Consider the following 18,906-nt stretch of genomic DNA (forward strand, 5'->3'; position numbering starts at 1 on the left):
AACTCTCGTTTGCCCAACCAATTCTAGGAAATATTCAGAGGCAGGTCAATGTCTTTGTTTGCTGGTTTGTTCTTTTGTAGTTCCATGAACATAACGTGATAAGAGCAGCAGTTGCACCAACTTTTCTGTTTAAAGGTTGCTTCTCTCACAGGGCCTTAGTTTAAATATTAAAACTTTGCAGTCAAACACTCTGACTAAAGGAATTATAGAAAACCAGTTCCACTCTCAATGTATTGTTTGGTTCACTAGCCCAGACCTTGCTTCCATGTTGGCTTAAATATCGAGTAGCTCCATTAAAAGTGACAGAGTAATTTTAGTGCATAACTTCTTCTACATCAACAAGATGCTTCCCATTTTGATTATTGCCAGAAAAATTGCTAATAAAGCAAGACTCATAAAAAGGTAAGTACTCGGTTAATAATTATTGGACCACTTTGGTATTTTACGGACCTGTGTACTTACTATCTTATCACGCAAACTTCTCTGAGGCAAAACAGCATGCTCTAATAACACAAGTATCTTGCAGTGAAGATGTAACTGTGCAAGAGTGGTGTTTTTAGTTTATATAAATGGAAACCTTGTGAAAACACAGATAAAGCAAAACAATAGGTTTGTGATTTACATATATACATTGTCTTGAGGAGAATAAAATGATCAGTGAGTAGTTGGCAAGTTAGTACTCATAAGTAGAGCTGGTCAGGAGGTTGTTTTTTTGTTTGTTTTTTTCATGAAATGTTTTTCCAGCAGAAAATGCTGATTCATCCAAACTGAAATTTTTCAAGAGAACTGTTAGCTTCTGACAAATTTTTCACTTCAAAAATTTGGGGGGCGGGAAATAAACCACTTAAAATTGTTGGCATTTGATATTTTGGGAATGGAAAAAATCCAGGTTTCTAGTCTGAAATCAGGTTTTGGTTTGAAAGGTAAACTAATTAGAGTAAACAAAACCAAGACATTTTTAGAATTATGTATAGAAATGATCAAAACACCATGATTTGACTGAAGAAACAGAAATATTTTGTAGCTCGTGAACATATCTGAGATTTTTTAATTTTCATCCCAACTGGGAAGTTGCCCTGTGGGGGTGTAGGGAAGAGGTCATCACCTGCCTTTCTGCCCACCTATTCCGGCCCCCTGGTGAATCAGTGGTTCTGCATGGCCTGCTCATTCTCCACCCAGTTACGTGAAAAGGGCGTGACAACCCAGCAGCAGCTTTGGCCCCACCCCTCTAGGCTCTGGCCATGCTGGTGGCCAAAGTGGGTTCTTTAGATCCGCTTGCATGTTATGTGGCCCCCATTACCCTAGAACCTGAGCATCTCACAATCTTTAATGATTTATCCTCATGGCAGCCCTGTGAGGTAGGAAAGGATGTGAGGATCATCCTCAAGAGACTAAGAGAGTGTCTACAATACAACCCCCCAACCCCCACAGCAGTGAGTCTCAGAGCTTGAGTCAGCGAGCCCCACGAGCCCATCTAGATGTTTGCCTCTGGGGTCTGAGAAACGCATCCCATGCCTGGTTTCAGAACCCAGGCTCCACCTCAAACTTGAATGTCTTCGTTTCTATTTTCAGCCCCATAACGGGAGACCCTTCTGCCTGAATCAGTTGACCCAGGCTCTGAGACTCTACGCTGCGTGATGGTGGTGGTCTTTTTTTTTTTTTGCAGAGTGATTTGCCAGAAGTGATTTGCCAGACAGGAAATCTGTGGCACAGCAGGGGACTGAACCAATGTCTCTCCCAAATTCCAAACTAGTGTCCTAATCTGTGTGACCTTCTCCAAATTACATAGTCTCTTTGGGTCAGATCAACAAAGGTATTTAAGTTCCTAACATCTGTTGATTTCAGTGGAAGATAGGAATCTAAATTCCTTTGTGGATCAGGGCCTTTGTACCTCAGGCCCTACCCATCCTTCCTCTCTCTCTCTCTGGACACAGAATCAAGCTCACAGCTGAACTCTGAGAGACAAAACAGGAATTGGAGGGTAGAACTAAGGGACTGCCAATGAAGGGAAGACTTGGACACAGCACTCTGGATTTCTTTGCTGAGTTTCTTACTGAGCCTTAGTGACTTGTCAGACTTCTAAAACAAATATCTCGCTGAGTTATGTGAAATATGCGCTCTGTTAGAATAGAAACCAAGGCTTTGGGCTTTCTTTAGACATGAGAGTGCCTGGAAATGTGCACATAAATCAGATATGAAGTTCCTGAGTGTAGATTTGGGGTTAGACAAGCATTGAAATATTCTCTGTGTGAGTATGGATTTGTTTGGCTGGAAGTCTTTTTAAGTGTATGCAGGTATGTATGTTACACTGTTATCCAAACAAACTATAAAAGGAAACCTTTAAATCCTCCCTTCACCCCGCCACTTTTTTTTTAATGGCTAAAATAATAGATCATCCTGCAGAGTCAGACAGCTCAGTGCTGGAGTTCCCTGGGAACTTACACCCACCAGTGTAGTATCAGATGAGGGTTCAATAGTCAGACTTTTTCCACATTTATTTGAAAGCTTTTCACAGTGTAGTTCAGGGGAAGGGAGGAGGAGTCGGAGAAAGGAGCATAAAAAGGCCAAAAGGTGCTGTGAATTATGAGCTTGATCCAATACCCAGTGGAATTGTGGGTGCCTTTCCATTGGTCTCCAGTGGGCATGGAGCAAGCCATTAGCATCTTTGGTCCTGATTCAACTAAGTAAGGCAGTGGGACCTATGCATGTGTTTCAGTGCATTGCTGAATAGGGGTGCACTTAAAATGCATGCTTAAGTGCTTTTCTGAATCTGGGTTTACAAAAGAGCTTTGTTGCAAGCCTACAACTAAACCTCCAGGCTCTTGGTTGGCTTGTGGGCGTGTGTGTGCAAGTCATGCTTTTCCTCCACTCAGGTGCTTACGGCAGTCATTTCAAACCCAGGTTTTAAAATGAGTTGATTCAGAGATGTTGTAAAATGCATAGTGTCTTTTAACTGATGATCTTCAATCATTAGCAGAAAAACTGCCTCTTCCTACAAGATGGAAGAATGTATAATTTGAATAAATTTAATGGAGATTGTTAGAGATCCCCCTCCCTTTTTTCTTTGTTTTTTTTTTGTTTTTGAAGCCTAAGGCTGGGGTCCTTATCCACACGATAGTATGATGATATGGGGCTAGTCCCGCTGAGAGATGGAGGTACTACTTCCTGAATGAGAGGTTTACAACCTATCCGTAAACATCTCCTCAAAAATGTGGCTCTTTTATATGGAAATTTTATTCTGCCCCTACTTCTGCTTTTGTTCCAGTACACGTAAGAGACTTCTGAACCTTTTGCTGGCAGTGGCCTTATTGTTGGCCTTCTCTCCAGATGGTCAGCATCTAAGATTCTCCAGCATTCTGTAGCACCCTGATTTTACTGTGTTGCCTTGTGCAGCTCTCAGGACATTGATCCTGACTTGGGATAGACTCTGATTAGCTGTGGAGCTCAGTTTTAATTCTGGGAAAGCATTCCATGGACCCAGTCTAGCAAGGTGCCGAACATACCCAACTCCTATTAGCTTAAGCGTTGAGGATCCTCAGCACCTTTCCAGAGGTTCTTAGCATGACACAGGATGAGGCTTTAAGTTAGCAGAGTTTTTTTTGCTTTTAAAAATTAACCCAAATTGTAGTGAATAGTAACTGATAAAACTTCATTTATAATAAGCACATGTTGAAAAAGTTCTCTTGTTCCCCATGCTCTGCCAAACTGTCTGACTCTGTTTCGCAAGTCTCTTTCCATACCATTTATGACACAAGTCTTCCATCACAGACATAATTCTTCCATCGTAAGTTTATCCAGACAGCAAATGCTGATGCTTCTAGAGCAAGAAGAGAGAGATGTACCAGAGCATTTGCTATAATGAGTGTTGGAGCTTGGGGGATAGAGTGAAAAACTATTTCTTTCAAACCTTCATAATAATATTCACAAGCAAATGCATTTTGATTAATAAATCTTGGATGCACTGAATAGCAAACTAGAGGGGAAAACTCCTTAATTAAGTTAAAATGGGGAACTTCCCTTTCAGGTGCCACTGGTCCTGTGCAAGTGATTATCACTGAGAGTGCAAGTCATCCCAACTCCCATCCTATCCAGTGGAATGCACCCGAATCCTCTCACATTTCCAAGTATATTCTCCGATGGAAACCGGTAAGTGTGTCCTTCAGTCATTATATAAATCATCCGTGTTTGTAGCTCCTGACATCCATGCAAGGCTCTCAACAGCCAAAAATCAAAACATTTTTGTTTTTGGAATTTTAATTTTTTCCCCAATGAAAACCTGAAAAATGCTAACGAAAACAGAAATTTCCTGATAAAAATTCACGTTCTGTTAAAATGTAAAAAATAAAAAAAGGAGGGAGGCTTTTTTTTTTTTGAGAGGATGGGGGGAGATGATGTTTTCATCCAGCTCTATTTGCTAATTCAGTGATCTTGCCCTACTGTAGAGGACACTTGCACTGAGGATTAAAAGTGACAGATATTATCTAAGCATGTACAGTGATCATGGATATTTATGAATGAGCATTACTGATCAATGTGCTTATGAATTTATGATTTCATTTGGAATTAGGTGCCTAAATATCTTTGAGGATCTGGGCCTACAGAGTTAGGAAATATTCTAGGAGATTGTGTGGGATGAATAGTGTAAATCCTTGTGAAAGTTTCCTTATTTGGAGGCAACATGGGCTTTGTACCATGGACATATTACTGGAACAGCTGGGATAGATTGTATCACCTTAACGAGGAGGTAAAAATGAGCAGGATACAAAGATGTAAACAGCCGGCAGCAGATTAAATAAACTTGTCATTGTCTTTCTTCTGTAAAGTCTGAGCCAAAGCTGGTTAGCCACAGCTTGCTGGCTTATTCATATTTAAGAGTGATTCATTTTAACCAATACAAATAAGTCGTCTGACAGTGCCTCAGACAACACTCTTTACAGATATCTACTCATCCATTAAGCATGTTGGTGCATACCCACCGCCTGGCATTACAGGAACAATCAGGGCCTGGTCCAAAGTCCCTTGAAGTCAGTTGGAATCTTTCCACTGATTTCGATGGACTTTGGATCAGGTCCTTAATGAAATGGGCTTTAAACACCAGAGGGCCTGACCTTAGAAAGGTAGGGATTCAGTTTAGCGTTTCCCATAGAAATCAAATGTGGGTCAGAGGGGGAGAATCTTGCTGAGCATTATTTTCAGAGGGTAGCTCAAGTGTGTTACTAGATGATCTCCAAATATTGCATCTGCTGTAGAATTGCTGGCTGACTTTTCTAGCTTGTTGAATGATCGCTGGATAGATATTGCTGCTTAAACCTTTTCAAAGGAGAACTATTAAAACCTCAGGGGGCACACCTAATTTTAACAGGATCGTTACCCAGTATTCTATTATAAGTTAACCGCAGGGAAGTGCCTCTTGAGGGCCACCCTGCCTGTCCCTCCTCCTTCCGAGAACTTTTGTTCATCCGGATATGAGTTCTGCCACAGATATAGGCGTCCAGATGCCACAGTGATGGGCTGCCATATAAAAACGTAATTCGAGAATTCTGCTCTTGGGCTTTGGGGGTCTCTTTCATAGTATTGGATGTCTTTGTTCTTTTAGAAAAACCAGAGAGTGCCATGGAAAGAAGCCACCATCCCAGGTCACTTGAACTCCCACACTATCTCCGGCCTGAAACCTGGGGTGTTGTATGAAGGGCAGCTCATCAGCGTGCAGCAATATGGACATAGAGAGGTCACCCGCTTTGATTTTACCACCACTAGTACTACACCTATTTCTAGTAAGTAACAGTATGAAACTGTATTTCCATACAGCCACCTTCCTACACTTTACTTCCTTGTAGGATCATTCCCTAAGTTATTTGTTTCCTGTTAAAAATTCAGCTGCATCCTCTGTGGATATTATATTAGACTGTTTTTTTTGTTGTTGTTGCTTATTTGCCACACTGTGTACTTACCTTTTTAGAAAGATAATAGGTATGCCTAGATCCTAGCTGGCGTAAATCGGCAGAGCTCCACGGAAGACAATGGAGCCATGTCAGTTAACACCAGCTGAGGATCTGTCCCTTCATTTCTTCAAATAAAACCTTCTGACCTCTCCCCATCTTTTTTTCCTCTGCAGGCAACACTCTTTCAGGAGAGACAACTCCCCTTTCTCCTGTGGTTGCTACCTCTGAATCGGTCACAGAAATTACAGCAAGTAGTTTTGTAGTCTCCTGGGTTTCCGCCTCTGACACTGTCTCGGGATTCCGTGTTGAGTACGAACTTAGCGAGGAGGGGGATGAGCCACAGTATCTTGGTAAGGCAGATGTTTGAACCTGTTTGACCGGGGTAGAATCATGTAGCTCTGTGATGGGGAGTTGGTTCTCCTACTTGTATATCTGGGTGTATTCTTAGAACCATCCTTTTTTTCAAGAGCTGACTAACTTTTTAATATTTTTTTCCATTTATCAGCATATTAGACTGGCTGGGAAGGATGGTTTGGTGGTTAACGCCTGGGGCTGGGATTCAGGAGATCTGGGTTTCATACCTCTCTCTACCGTAGAGACTCTGTGTGACTGTGGTCAGGTCAACTTTAGTCTCTCCATTTCTCAGTTCTCTCTCTGTAAAATGGGGGTGATAACATTTCACAGGGGGCATTATGAGGATAATGCTTAAACACTCCCAGAAGTTGTGCTCTGGAAAAGAATGAGGGGAAGAACAACATTCTCTGATTTCCATTCAGCTGCTGCCCCCTCTGAATTATGCATGGACCACCCAGATAATTCTTCAAAACCTCCCTGACATCAAAACCTCCCTGACAGAACTAGAAAATCAGGGTGTGATTTGGTGAGAAATCAGTGCTGGCAGAGTGCAGTTGGTTGCTAGGCAAATCTGCCACTGCACCTTATGGCTGACCTGCTCTCCCCTGGCTAGTCCGTGCCCCGACCCTTTTCTAAGTAGCCTGCCAGTGGTAGAGAACTGTCTTAGGCTTTGTGGGGCTTTCTGATGAGACTAGAGAGCAGGCTCAGACCAAACAAATGTTCTCTCAAGAAAATTGTGACTCGACAGAACCCGCCCAGAATTTTTGTTTGGTTTGTTTGGTGAGAAAAAAAGAACCGTCCCTAAGTCTTTTCTATTTTCTTTTTTGCAAAGATCTCCCAAGCACAGCCACCTCCGTTAACATCCCAGACTTGCTACCTGGACGCAAGTACATCGTCAACGTCTATCAGATCTCAGAAGAAGGAGAGCAGAATCTGATCCTGTCTACTTCTCAGACAACAGGTACGTGTTGAGATTTGCTGCTTGGCTTTGGAAGTCTCTATTCTGTAGATTGTTCTCAGATGTTCTAACATGTCTTGGCCTCACTTGCTTTTCTCATCTGTTATTCCCTTCATCTCTTTTAAACAGCACCTGATGCACCTCCCAAACATAACGTGGATAAAGTTGATGACACTTCAATTGTCGTTAGCTGGAGCAGACCACGAGCTCCCATCACAGGTCTGCCTCATTTACATGCAACTATTTTAAACTGTTGAGGGAATGTTTGCAAACCCTGACATTCAGAAGAGAGGAACATACAAAGCATAACAGAGCAGATGAGCAATTCTGTCCACCCTGGATGCCACATGGAAAGTGTCTTTCAGACAAATGGGGAGTACAAGATGCACCTTGCAGGCTGCAAGGTGCCTGTTTGATTCCTGGTGGGTTTTACAGTGGGTTGGGTGCAAACTGATTCTGCGGGTTCACTTGCAGATCCAGGTTTGACTAATCACAACCCCACTATCCTCTGTATCCACAGCCTCTGTCTGCCCCCACGTCATCCCCATAACAAATCTGGGAAGCATGTTCTTAAAAGTTATGGGGTGTTTTTTGGATCCGTGGGAGGGAAATATGTTCATTTCTTATACTTACAGTTCCTTGTGCTGGTGGTAGCAATTGCGTCTAGTGATCATGTCTTTTTTGTCACATTAGGTTACCGAATTGTCTATACTCCATCAGAGGAAGGTGGCAGCACAGAGCTCAATTTGCCTGACACAGCTACCTCTGTGACTCTCAGTGACTTAATGCCTGGGGTTCAGTATAACATCACCATCTATGCAGTGGAAGAAAATCAAGAGAGTGCTCCCATCTTTATCCAGCAGGAAACCACAGGCATCCCACCCAAAGGTAACAGACAGCATGCTTCCTGGGACATTGTTCATTCCAAAGCAATTTGTCAGATGCAGCAGGGTCAAATGAAAAGAAAAATGCAGCCTCTAGAGTCCAGTTTTAGCTGTAAGTGGACCACCAGCAAAGGCTCTGAATGGACATACAATCAAGAGCAGCCTTTACCGAAAAGCTCACCAGTGTTTAGCTCATATACAAGCTTTGTTGTAAGACCATGTCTAGGCAAAGGGAAAGTCTCAACAGATTTTTCTAAGTCATCATGAAGATTCTCTTGCGAGATCCTGTTACCAGCACTGAAAGGGTACCTGGCTGCCATGATACTTCAGATTTCAGGGGTCTAGGGTTTGGTAACCTGATCCATATTTAAACACCTGAATAATTAAGCAGATTTTTTTTTCAGGTACTGAGCCGCTGCTGAAGTCATTAGGAGTACTCGGTACTTATGGATTTGGGAGCTTAACTGTAGGCACCCAAGTTTTTAAAAAAGTGCCCTTAATTTTAAAAAAGGAATCAATTCGGCTGTATAACTGAACCAAAAAGAAATGTTCTGAAAGAATTAGGGACGGTGTGGTGGTAGTGGAATCAGATATTCTTGCGATGAGAACAATGCCAGAAATGAACGAGGCTCAATGATTTTATGATTTGTCATCCATATAGTCTGAGAATTACCGATGTTTATATTGGTTAACCATAAGGCATCATGTGGAACTCATCTGCACAAGTAATCCGAAACCTCTGCTGAATATAAGACTCTACAGTGGCTCTAATGCTGCACCATTGAAGCCAATGGGAGTTTTGCCTCTGACTTCAGTGAGGCTGGGGTCTCACCCTGTAGTTGTTTAATTATAAAGGGATTGGGTTTAAAATTAATATATAGATTCTCCAGTTATTCTGCTGGTTTTAAAAGCCTTTTCTTCTTAATTAGCAAAATAGCTTCTTGTTTCCAGTCATTGGATAATTTGGGGGGGGGTTCGTTTTGTTTTGTTTTTTCAAACTTGTGGCTCTGTACGAAGTTGACATTCTGCTGCTTCGTGCATTTGATTTTTTTAGTTTTTTTCTTTTGTGCCAACAAAATAATCCATATGCAAATCTTAGACTAATCTCAGCCACCCAGTGTAATTTCAGATGTACAGTAGACTCAGGTATTTTCTTAAAATCATTTGTTAAGATAGGGCTTTTTTGACATTTTTTGTTGTGTAAATGGTCTCAGTCAAACGTGTCATAGTTTAGTTAGAACTCACTTCTTCCTTGTTCCACACCTTATTCCTGGACTCACCATTACCATTCTGTAAGGAATCCCTCTGTCTTACTGGAGGTTTCTCTTCTGTCAGATGATGTTCCTTCACCCAAGGAGCTACAGTTTGTGGAAGTCACTGATGTGAAAATCACCATCATATGGACCCCCCCATCGAGCACGGTATCTGGCTATCGGGTGGAAGTCATCCCGGTTAACCGCCCTGGTGTACATGGACAGAAACTGCCTACTACCAGGAATTACTTTGCTGAGGTCACTGACCTTTTACCTGGAACGACCTATCTCTTCAAGGTCTTTGCAGTGCTCCAGGGCCGGGAGAGCAAGCCATTGACTGGAGAGCAAACGACTAGTAAGTGTCTTTCCTTGATGCTTTTTTCATGGACTTGGAAGTGACTCTTTTCCCCTCCTTTAGAGTAACATGTAAATACATCACTAAAGTGGAATAGTTCGTTCCAACCATGTAGCACCCAATAAGCAAAATGATGGGGCTGAGAATTCAGCTGATCATGCAATCATCTCCTTAGCAGAGGTATTCTCTTCCAGTGCTTTCCGATAGGTGTTTAACTCTCATGGTGTTTGGAAACAATTTAATGTGGCTGGAGTTCTCTCTCTCTCTTCTTTTTTAATTGATTGAGAAGGTGTGCGCCCTTCTGGCTCATTGCTAGCAAAGGTCTGAGGCAGTGACTTTGCAAAGGCACCTAAGGGTGAATTTCAATCGGATTTGGGAGCCTAACTTGCTTAGACTGCCTTTGTACATCCTAATCTAAATGCTGATTGCTGACATGCACGCTTGGCTTTCATTGACCGCCATAGGAGCTCTGTGTGTGCCTCTAAGAACAGGAATTGGTGCATAGTTAAAGTGACAATACATCCCAATGTTACCATGTCAATCCTGGTTCGTCATATGATATCTTGCTATTCCTTTCAGGAGGAATCAATTGCCGTCTCAATCAAAACATTGGGGATACAAAATGTTTGTTCAGGACCTCTGGCTACCCTGCTATAAGGTGTTTTTACAGCCCTGTTTCACTATTATCACACATAGCTTTGTTCAAAGTCCACTGAAGTCTATGGAAGTTTTTTGCATTGAGACTTTGGATCAGGCTCGTAGAGAGTGCCTGTTTCCCACTAATCACTGTTAAGGGCAAAACCTCTCACAGTTTTGTTAATGGTGACAGTACAGTATCAGTGGCCCAGTCAGTTCCTTGCAAAACCCCTCCTCTGGCTCCTTGGTGTGAAGAGAAAGGGATTTCCTGTCAGTCCCTCCATCCCTTGCTTCCCACAACCATAGAGAGGCTGGAAGCAAGGGATGAGGGATGCAAAGGACAGAGGTGAAGCTCAGCATCTCTTTGATTTCCCCAGCTGTAAAATGGATATAATGACCTTTTGTAAAGTGCTTTGAGATCTACTGATGACAAGCGTTGTGTAACAGCTGGGTATGGCTATGATTTGATCCGTCCTTGAAGTGTTTTCCCGACCCAAGAGAAGCAGATCAAATAAAGTCAGAATTTGGCTCTTGTGAGTGTTTCACAACCCTGAAAGAGTGGCCACAAAAGTGTCCCAGTTTTTGATTCTGAAGTTACACACAGGGCCAGGCTTTCAAAAGTGCCCAACTCTCATTGATCGCATATTCTGAACAATTGTTCTCACTGCTGAAAGTCTGGCCCAGAGTGTCTAAAAGAGAGAGAAGCAGAAGACATTTTGATCGTATTTCATTTTCTCAGAAGTTTAGGTACCTGGACATTTTCAAAAGTCCCATTGAAAACACTTTTTGAAAATCTCACCCTGAATTTCCTTCACTGTTTACAAAAAACAAATAAACAAAAAAAACCCCACCTCAATTGGCCGGATTATTCCCAAGAGCTTAGCTCCCATTGAGACCTAAAAGTTATGGTGTTTGTTCTCGTTGGGGTTTGCCAGGTGCAGAGCACTTCTGAAAATCTGTCCACTTCATTTAGGTGCCTAAATGGGAGTGGAGCTCTTTTGCAAAACTGGCCCTAAATGTTCATTTGGAATATGAAGCTGAGCATAGTCATAGAATATCAAGGTTGGAAGGGACCACAGGAGGTCATCTAGTCCAACCACCTGCTCAAAGCAAGACCTATCCCCAGACAGATTTTTGCCCCAGATCCCTAAGTGGCTCCCTCAAGGATGGAGCTCACAACCCTGGGTTTAGCAGACCAATGCTCAAACCACTGAGCTATCCCTCCCCCAATAACACATGTTTGGAATGGTTTTCCATAGGCTGTGATTGTCCACTTAACTGCTTTGTCTGAACCACATTGCTAAAAGTATTCTGATACATTGTATCCTGTGATTGACAGTCCTGAGGAAAAGAAATCAGTCAGGTTTTCCAAGAAAAACTTTCCAGCAAAAGTCTTCTGATGGTGCAAACTTGCTTCTCTTTTTGTCCTTCTGTTAAACAGTGGCTTACAAATAAGCTATGATTACGTGTGCTTTTGTATCTGTTTTTCATGGATTGAGGAAGTGATAAAAACCTAATACTGCTAGCTGGTCAAATTCTGTACCAGTATAACAGAGAGCCAGACATAGGTCTACATATAAGAGAGAGATACAACGCTATCATTTTCTGTGTGGAACAAGCCCGAGTGTCAGTAGAGTTTCATATCCTATAAACCACTGGTTCTCAACATGGGGATCATTAAGAGGCTTGAGGAGGGTCTCCCTTTCTTTATGACCGTCCTCCTTTTCTTTATAGATGGGGGCGGGGAAGGAAGTTTTTTTCCCCTCCCCCCCAAAATGTTGATAAAAATTAAAACACTGAGAACCCCAAAACTGACTCTTTTTCCATTAACATTTTTTTTTCATAAATTTCCATTTAGTCAAAAAACTATTTTCTATTTTAAAAAAATGTTTAGCTGAAACATTTTTTTTTGACTGATGCTAGTTGCAACATGGGATTGTGGCATGGAAAAGTTGAAAACTACTGCACTAAGCAACATAGGGCCAGATTTTTAAGGTATTCAGATGCCTAGCTCCCATTGGGCGTTCTTTTTCCCAGGACCTTTTCTGGACTTTAATTCCTCCTACAAGTAAGCATTTTGTCAGGGGGGTAACATCTCTGTTGCATTTGTTTTGGTCTGGATCCAGCACACCACTTATGTGCTTAAAGTTACGTATATGCTTACTTAGGTGCTTTGCTGTGTCAGGGCTTTTAAGGATAAAAATGCCAGTATGGAGACATATGAAAGACCTTGTATAATTCATATAGGAGAGACAAGCATGCATAGGGTTATTTTACAGCCTAGTCCTCCACTTGACTATTTTAGGTTAATGTGTTCCTCCCCAGAAATATGGTCATGTTTTTTAATTAAAATTGGTGCATATGTTTTGGTATTTTTAAAAAATGACTACCAAGATTTTTCAAAAGAAAGCCATGCTAAACCCATGGAAGGACTGTTAATACACACTTTGCTTTTCCTTCTAGAACTTGATGCTCCCACCAACCTAAGGTTTGATAATGTTACTGAGTCTGCAGTGTTAGTGGCCTGGACTCCACCGCGCGCTCCGATCACAGGATACCAACTGACTGCAGGTCCCACAAGAGGAGGCCAACAAAAGGAGTACAAGGTGGGGCCATCTGCCACCAAATACACCGTGAGGAACCTGCAGCCTGGCTCCGAGTACACTGTCTACCTTGTGGCGGTGAAAGGCAACCAGCAAAGCAGCAGAGAAACTGCAGTCTTCACTACTTGTAAGCATGATGGGTGCTAATTCATTTACCAGTGACACTGTCATCGTCAAGAGCACAGGCTGCGTTTGAAACTGGCCATTCTAACTCGTCTTTCAAAATATTCCTTTGAAATAATATTTGAATGAAGCTACTCGGGAAATGGCTTTCCCACCATACTTCATAAGAAGTAGATAAAAAACAAAAATATTACATTTCCATTAGAAATTGCTGATGAAATGTTTCAGCTTTTTGTTGAAAAACAAATCTAAAACTGAAAATTTCCAAAAATGTCAGTTGTTGACAACCCAAACACCAACACATTTCAGGCAAGCATATGTTTTCAGTTTCACCCAACGTATTTTGATTGTTAGTTGGGTTTTCCAATTTTGCAGCAAAAACCCAGGGCAGAAAAATGATTAAAAGTTGACATTTCCCATGGAAATGTGCATTGTGATGAAAAGACCATTTTCCCTCAAAAAAAACATTTTCGGACAGTTCTACATTTGAGCCTTTCTGGTGTGTTAGCTAGTTTAAGAGAATGAGTAGTGGCTAAAAGGGCCGTTTCTTCCCAAAGATTATAGTGTTATGATGAGTTCGTTAAGAACCACTGCATACTTGTAGAAAGAATAGATGGATTTTGCTATTCAAATAATGATGAAGCTGTGATGTAAACCAACAAAAATCAAAACGTCTCATCAATAAGGCTGATAACAACATCCTTTGTTCAATGGAGTGTGTGGATTTTATATCAGTGTGAAGTTAAAACCAAGCATCCACATTTATCCCTAGTGTAATATTATTGGCTTCAGTAAAGTTACACCACAGATGCACTTGGCCCACAGTGTCTGCCTTAGATGTGGTCATTTCTGGCGAGGACACTGCGTGGCTGAGATAAAGAAAGCTATTGCCTTTCACAACTACTTGATTTGGCCTGAGTCCATTCCAGGTTAGGAATAGGTTGTGTAATTGTATAATTTTTTAAGTGATAGTATTTTAAAGAATAAAATGCAAAATCTCAGCCAAGGCTTTTTCCATTTTAAATCTGCAAATATATCCCAGGATCAGCCAAATTATGAACCAAAAAAAAAAAATGCTGTAAATGGTAACAAACATTGACACCCCTCCCTTCTTCCCTCCCCCACCCCTAAACAGATTTCTATAACTCTCTGGGTAGCGCTGAGTCTGAACTCCGTTTATCTGTTCCTTTCACAGTGCAACCCATGGGCTCCATCCCTCCCTATAACACAGAAGTGACAGAAACTTCTATTGTTGTTACCTGGACGCCTGCGCCAAGGATTGGTTTCAAGGTATTTTCCCACTGAAGCCTTTGGATCTGTTTTGCTCTCTATTGCTTAATTCCGTTAGCTGTCACCCAGCTAGGGCCAGTTAAGAACGAATGGCCGTAGACGATGGTTTGGGGAAAGAAGAGTCACAAATATGGAAGCACTGAGTAGGGCGGGGCAGTGTCTTGTGTTCTTAAGCTGAAGTGACTATTCAGAGGTTAAAATATTTATGCAAAGGAGGTGATGTGCTCACACGCCTGATCCAAGGCCCACTGAAGTCAGTGGGAGTCTTTCGCCTGACTTCTGTAGACTTTGGATCAGGCCCATATTTGGGGCATTGAGTTGATAATCCGTCACACAGCACCATGAGGTTGCAGTGTCTCGTTCTGCCGCATGATGCTGTGTTCCCTGAGGTTTACCCAGCTGCAGGGCTATCCATGCCCTCGGTGCTCCAGCATAGGCTAACTTCCCCACGACAAGTCAGCTAATCACTTTAGAGGATGTGTCCAGTATGTTTATAGGCATCTAGATGGTTCATATGTAAGGCTGAAATGCAACCTTCCCCCTTTCTTCGGTGCAGCTGGGTGTGCGACCAAGTCAAGGTGGAGAAGCCCCACGGGAGGTGATTTCTGAATCTGGTAGCATTGTTATCTCTGGCCTGACTCCTGGAGTGGAGTATGTCTACAGCATTTCAGTCCTGATGGATGGTCAGGACAGAGACACGCCGATCATCAAAAGAGTAACAACACGTACGACACATCTGAATATCCATTACTAATCTGTAATGCTCTGACTCTACTTTGCTAGGTCGTTGCGTGGCTGAGTGGGTAGGGTACTAGTGGAGGACTCAGGAGAGCTGGATTCTATTTGCAGCTCTGCCACTGCTTTATAAAGCACCTTAAGATCTCAGCCTGAATTCAACTGAGCGCTAAAAGAATATTATTAGTTATAGTAGTATTGCTAAACCCCTAAAACAGTGCATTTGTGTGCCATTTTCTCTCTTCTCAGTCTCAAAGGAGTCTGCTCTCCCTTTGATTCTCAGATGATATTAACATTACTGCATGTGCATCAGAGTACTGCTCTGAAAGAAGCTATTTTAGTTGTTGGTTAATTTTAAGGGTCTGGGTTGTTTTGTTTTTCAAATGATTCTTGGGATTGTCAGCTGATCATACATTTGGTTTCTTGTAGCATTATCCCCACCGACTAACCTGCATCTGGAGCCTAACTCTGACACTGGAATCTTGACGGTCTCCTGGGATAGAAGCACAAGTCCAGGTATTTACATAGCATCAGAAACGGTTCCGCATTACAAAAGTGTAGATCAAGAATAACTCCTGTGATTTACTCCAGAATTACACTAGTGCAACTGATGGCACAGCAAGTGTTGTTAACCGGGCACCGATTAAATGTTTAGCTTCCATGTCATCTTTTGGCATGTGTTATTTTCAGTTATATTCACATAGCATCTGCTAGAATATAAATGTTCTGCATTCTTGTATGAAAATGGTCTGCAACAGGACCCTTAAAGCCGTACCTTCCATGTCAAACAGTGATATTCCAAAGGATGATCGAGATTGCCTTTCAAGTCAGATAGGATTGGGGGAGGGAGGAGACTGCTCCAGTACCCTCGACAGCTAACACAGAGTCTGAAATAAAGAAAGCAAAAAAGACCAAGAGGGTTTCTGGACGGAAGGGAAAATATGGGGTTAGTTCAAGTGAGTGTAGCGTTTTCCAAAACACCCAACCTTGACCTAACTCTTCTCCCACTGATGTGGATGGGAGCATTTCCCGTGACTTCAGTGGGAACTGGTCGGCCAAGGCCAATGCTGAGTGCTTTTGAAAACCCCCACCCTGAGCTGAGAGATGCATTAGAATTTTGGCTTTGGACAACTCCTAAGAGTGCATTTTCAAAGCGCTGCAGAGACTAGCCATATCTCCCATTAACGCTCATGGGAGCTGCGTGGCTAAGCCCCCACTGGGCACTTCTTTGGAAATGTATGTCAGCGTGTCTATGTGAAATGGACCGATCCTACGTCGAGCAAGCACTTGCGTGCCCAGCTGAGGTTGATAGGGAGCATCTGTTTAATATCATCTGTGCTTTCTCTGAGCGATTGTATCCAAGCCTGATTTAAATAAATCCGCCACATTGATTCCTGTGATCTGTGTATTTCAGGCATCACTGGGTACAGAGTTACCACTGTTCCTACCAGTGGGCAGCAGGGTTACACCCTGGAGGAAGTGGTCAGTGCGGAGCAGAATTCCTGCATCTTTGAAAATCTGAGTCCTGGCCTAGAGTACAACGTCAGTGTTTATTCTGTCAAGGACAATAAGGAAAGCGTCCCCATCTCCAAAACCATTGCACAAGGTAATGGAAAAATGAGCAGCCGCCTCGGTCATTGTAACACACCAACCTTGTAAGCAGTTTGCACATGGACCTCCCACTGACTCTGATGATGGAGGATTTGCAGGCTTAGACCCTAGCAGCAAGGTAGTCACTTGCCCTATGTGCCAGTGCAGGGAGTAAGGGGGCCCCCTTACGCATTGGCAGCCCATCCACAGGGGAAGAGCTGTCTCTGTGAAACCGGTACACTGCCTCACTTGCACAGGTGGGCTGGGGAATGGGCAGCGCCTTGACTCCATCCCGTGGTGCCCCAGCCAGCAGATCTGAGCCGTCGAAGAAGGGGAAGCCAGGACGTAATGTAGTACTGGTAGGAGCTAGCAGCAGATTACTTTGTGGGTATTTCCCTATGTACTGGGATGTCTCCATGTAGTCCCAGGACCACAGCAGTACGATAAAACATCTGACTCCCTGAATGATTGGGTGTTAGTTTTGCTTTGTGAAGGTTTTGTTTGGCTTTGTTTCCATTAAGCCATGAAACAATGCCAGCTCGTGTGTTTGGCAAATGCTTGCTGTTAACCCGGCTTTTAAAATGTCTGTGCTTCATTGAGTTGCTGTGCGCTCCTGTGGGTATCTAATGCAGCAGCAACAATGGCTTTAACCCTGCTCTAATGGGGGGAAAAGCACTAAAATGGCAACCTTTGTGTCTTCTGATACTCTTGAAAGGTGATATGGTAAATGTATCCCATGGGGATCAATAGTTATTTTACAGAAAATGGCCTTTTTGCTACACTTATTCTGTAAAATACTTGTTTTTCATGACGGAACAAGAAATATTTGCTCAGTTATTAAGCAAACCAGCCTATTGCGCCATTTCTATCTGATATTTCCCTTTTCCAGCTAATTCCTAATGATCCCATCACAAGTGTAATAAGCGATAGGCCCTTTCTTACTGAGGGGAGCGGCATCCCCAGCTCCCATTGACTTCAGGATTCGGTCCTTAAAGTTACAGGGCCAGATTCTGAGCTGGTGCAGTTCTGCTGGCTTCAAAGGAACTGTGTCAGTTTGTGCCAGCTGAAGAGTTGGTGCCTATAAGTTAAAGGCAAAGCAGAATCCCTGATTTCTGTTGGGTCTAACATTTGGGAAAGAACAGCTCTGCTAAAGTAGTGTCCATCGGAAAAATCCCATAACCTTGTTGACTATGCAGACATCTAGGATGCATGTAGAAGGTTATTCAAATGAATCCTAATTCAATGGCTTAGTTTGAAGATTGTAAAGTTTGGTTAAGAAACCAAGTCAGTTTCTCTCAGCCACACACTGCTCCTAGCATAACAGTAAGAGCTGGGTGATGCTGTGAGTTTCATATGGAAAACCCATATCCTAGAAAAGCTCATTTTTTAACGACTTAGTTTTTCTAAGCAAGCTTTATATTGCTCCCAAGTTTGGGGTTTTTGTTTTAGCACCTGTGCTGCAGCTTTAGCAGTAAGACTTGAAGAATACCGGGCCAGAACCTCAGCTGGTGAAAATCATCATCATTTCTTTTAGCTCAATAAAGATACACTGATTTGTACCAGTTGCCTTCATTGGCTTAAATAGAACTACAGCAGTTTTCACCATCTCAGGATTTGGCCCACTCCAGTTATTTCAGCATTCCCAATGTGTTGATAATTTTATGAATGGAACAGTTGAAGCTGGGCATAGTATTCTGACTATTTTTTTTTAAAAATCTTGAGGGTCACTTATCACTAATCCATTTTTTCCTTGCTTAAAGATTAACAAACAAAAGAATTTAAAAAAAATGCTAAAATTGGGTCTGTGTCTTTCAGAGAATCATTTAAAAAACCACCTCAGGGCCAACTGTCTCATCCTTACAGTAAGCTCAATGGGAGTTAGGTGCCTAAACTACTTAGGCTGTTGTACATCCCACCAGGCAGAGTCCAGATCTTCAAAGGTATTTAGGCACCTAACTCCCACTGAAATCCTGTGTTCCTGCCTGCTTCTTTCCCTGTGTAAATATGGCCCTCCTTGTGTTGCAAGGTGCTATTTCATGTGAGGAAGAGTGGCACAATTGGGCCCTCAGTGGGAAAATGTTGCATATCACCGTCATCGCTTGACCATTTCCTTACTGTTAAGACGTGTAACCTGATACACACTGCCTTATTTTTCCCCCTCCTCTTTTCTTTTGCCTCTGTGT

The 18,906-nt window shown here is 42.5% G+C and overlaps 1 protein-coding gene across 4 annotated transcripts in view; it reads left to right on the forward strand.

The window, feature by feature from the left end:
• Positions 1-18,906, forward strand: part of FN1 (fibronectin 1) — a 64,823-nt gene that overhangs the window by 20,588 nt on the left and 25,329 nt on the right. For all 4 annotated transcript variants that reach the window (XM_030579845.1, XM_030579846.1, XM_030579848.1 and 1 more), the window contains exons 13-24: positions 4,025-4,146; positions 5,597-5,774; positions 6,116-6,292; positions 7,129-7,257; positions 7,384-7,473; positions 7,948-8,142; positions 9,474-9,746; positions 12,846-13,112; positions 14,304-14,398; positions 14,955-15,123; positions 15,563-15,649; positions 16,548-16,739. In XM_030579845.1, coding sequence (XP_030435705.1) covers positions 4,025-4,146; positions 5,597-5,774; positions 6,116-6,292; positions 7,129-7,257; positions 7,384-7,473; positions 7,948-8,142; positions 9,474-9,746; positions 12,846-13,112; positions 14,304-14,398; positions 14,955-15,123; positions 15,563-15,649; positions 16,548-16,739 — 1,974 coding nt within the window. The remainder of the gene's footprint in view (positions 1-4,024; positions 4,147-5,596; positions 5,775-6,115; positions 6,293-7,128; positions 7,258-7,383; positions 7,474-7,947; positions 8,143-9,473; positions 9,747-12,845; positions 13,113-14,303; positions 14,399-14,954; positions 15,124-15,562; positions 15,650-16,547; positions 16,740-18,906) is intronic.

Source organism: Gopherus evgoodei, chromosome 11 (genome assembly GCF_007399415.2).
Source record: "Gopherus evgoodei ecotype Sinaloan lineage chromosome 11, rGopEvg1_v1.p, whole genome shotgun sequence".
NCBI lineage: Eukaryota > Metazoa > Chordata > Testudines > Testudinidae > Gopherus > Gopherus evgoodei.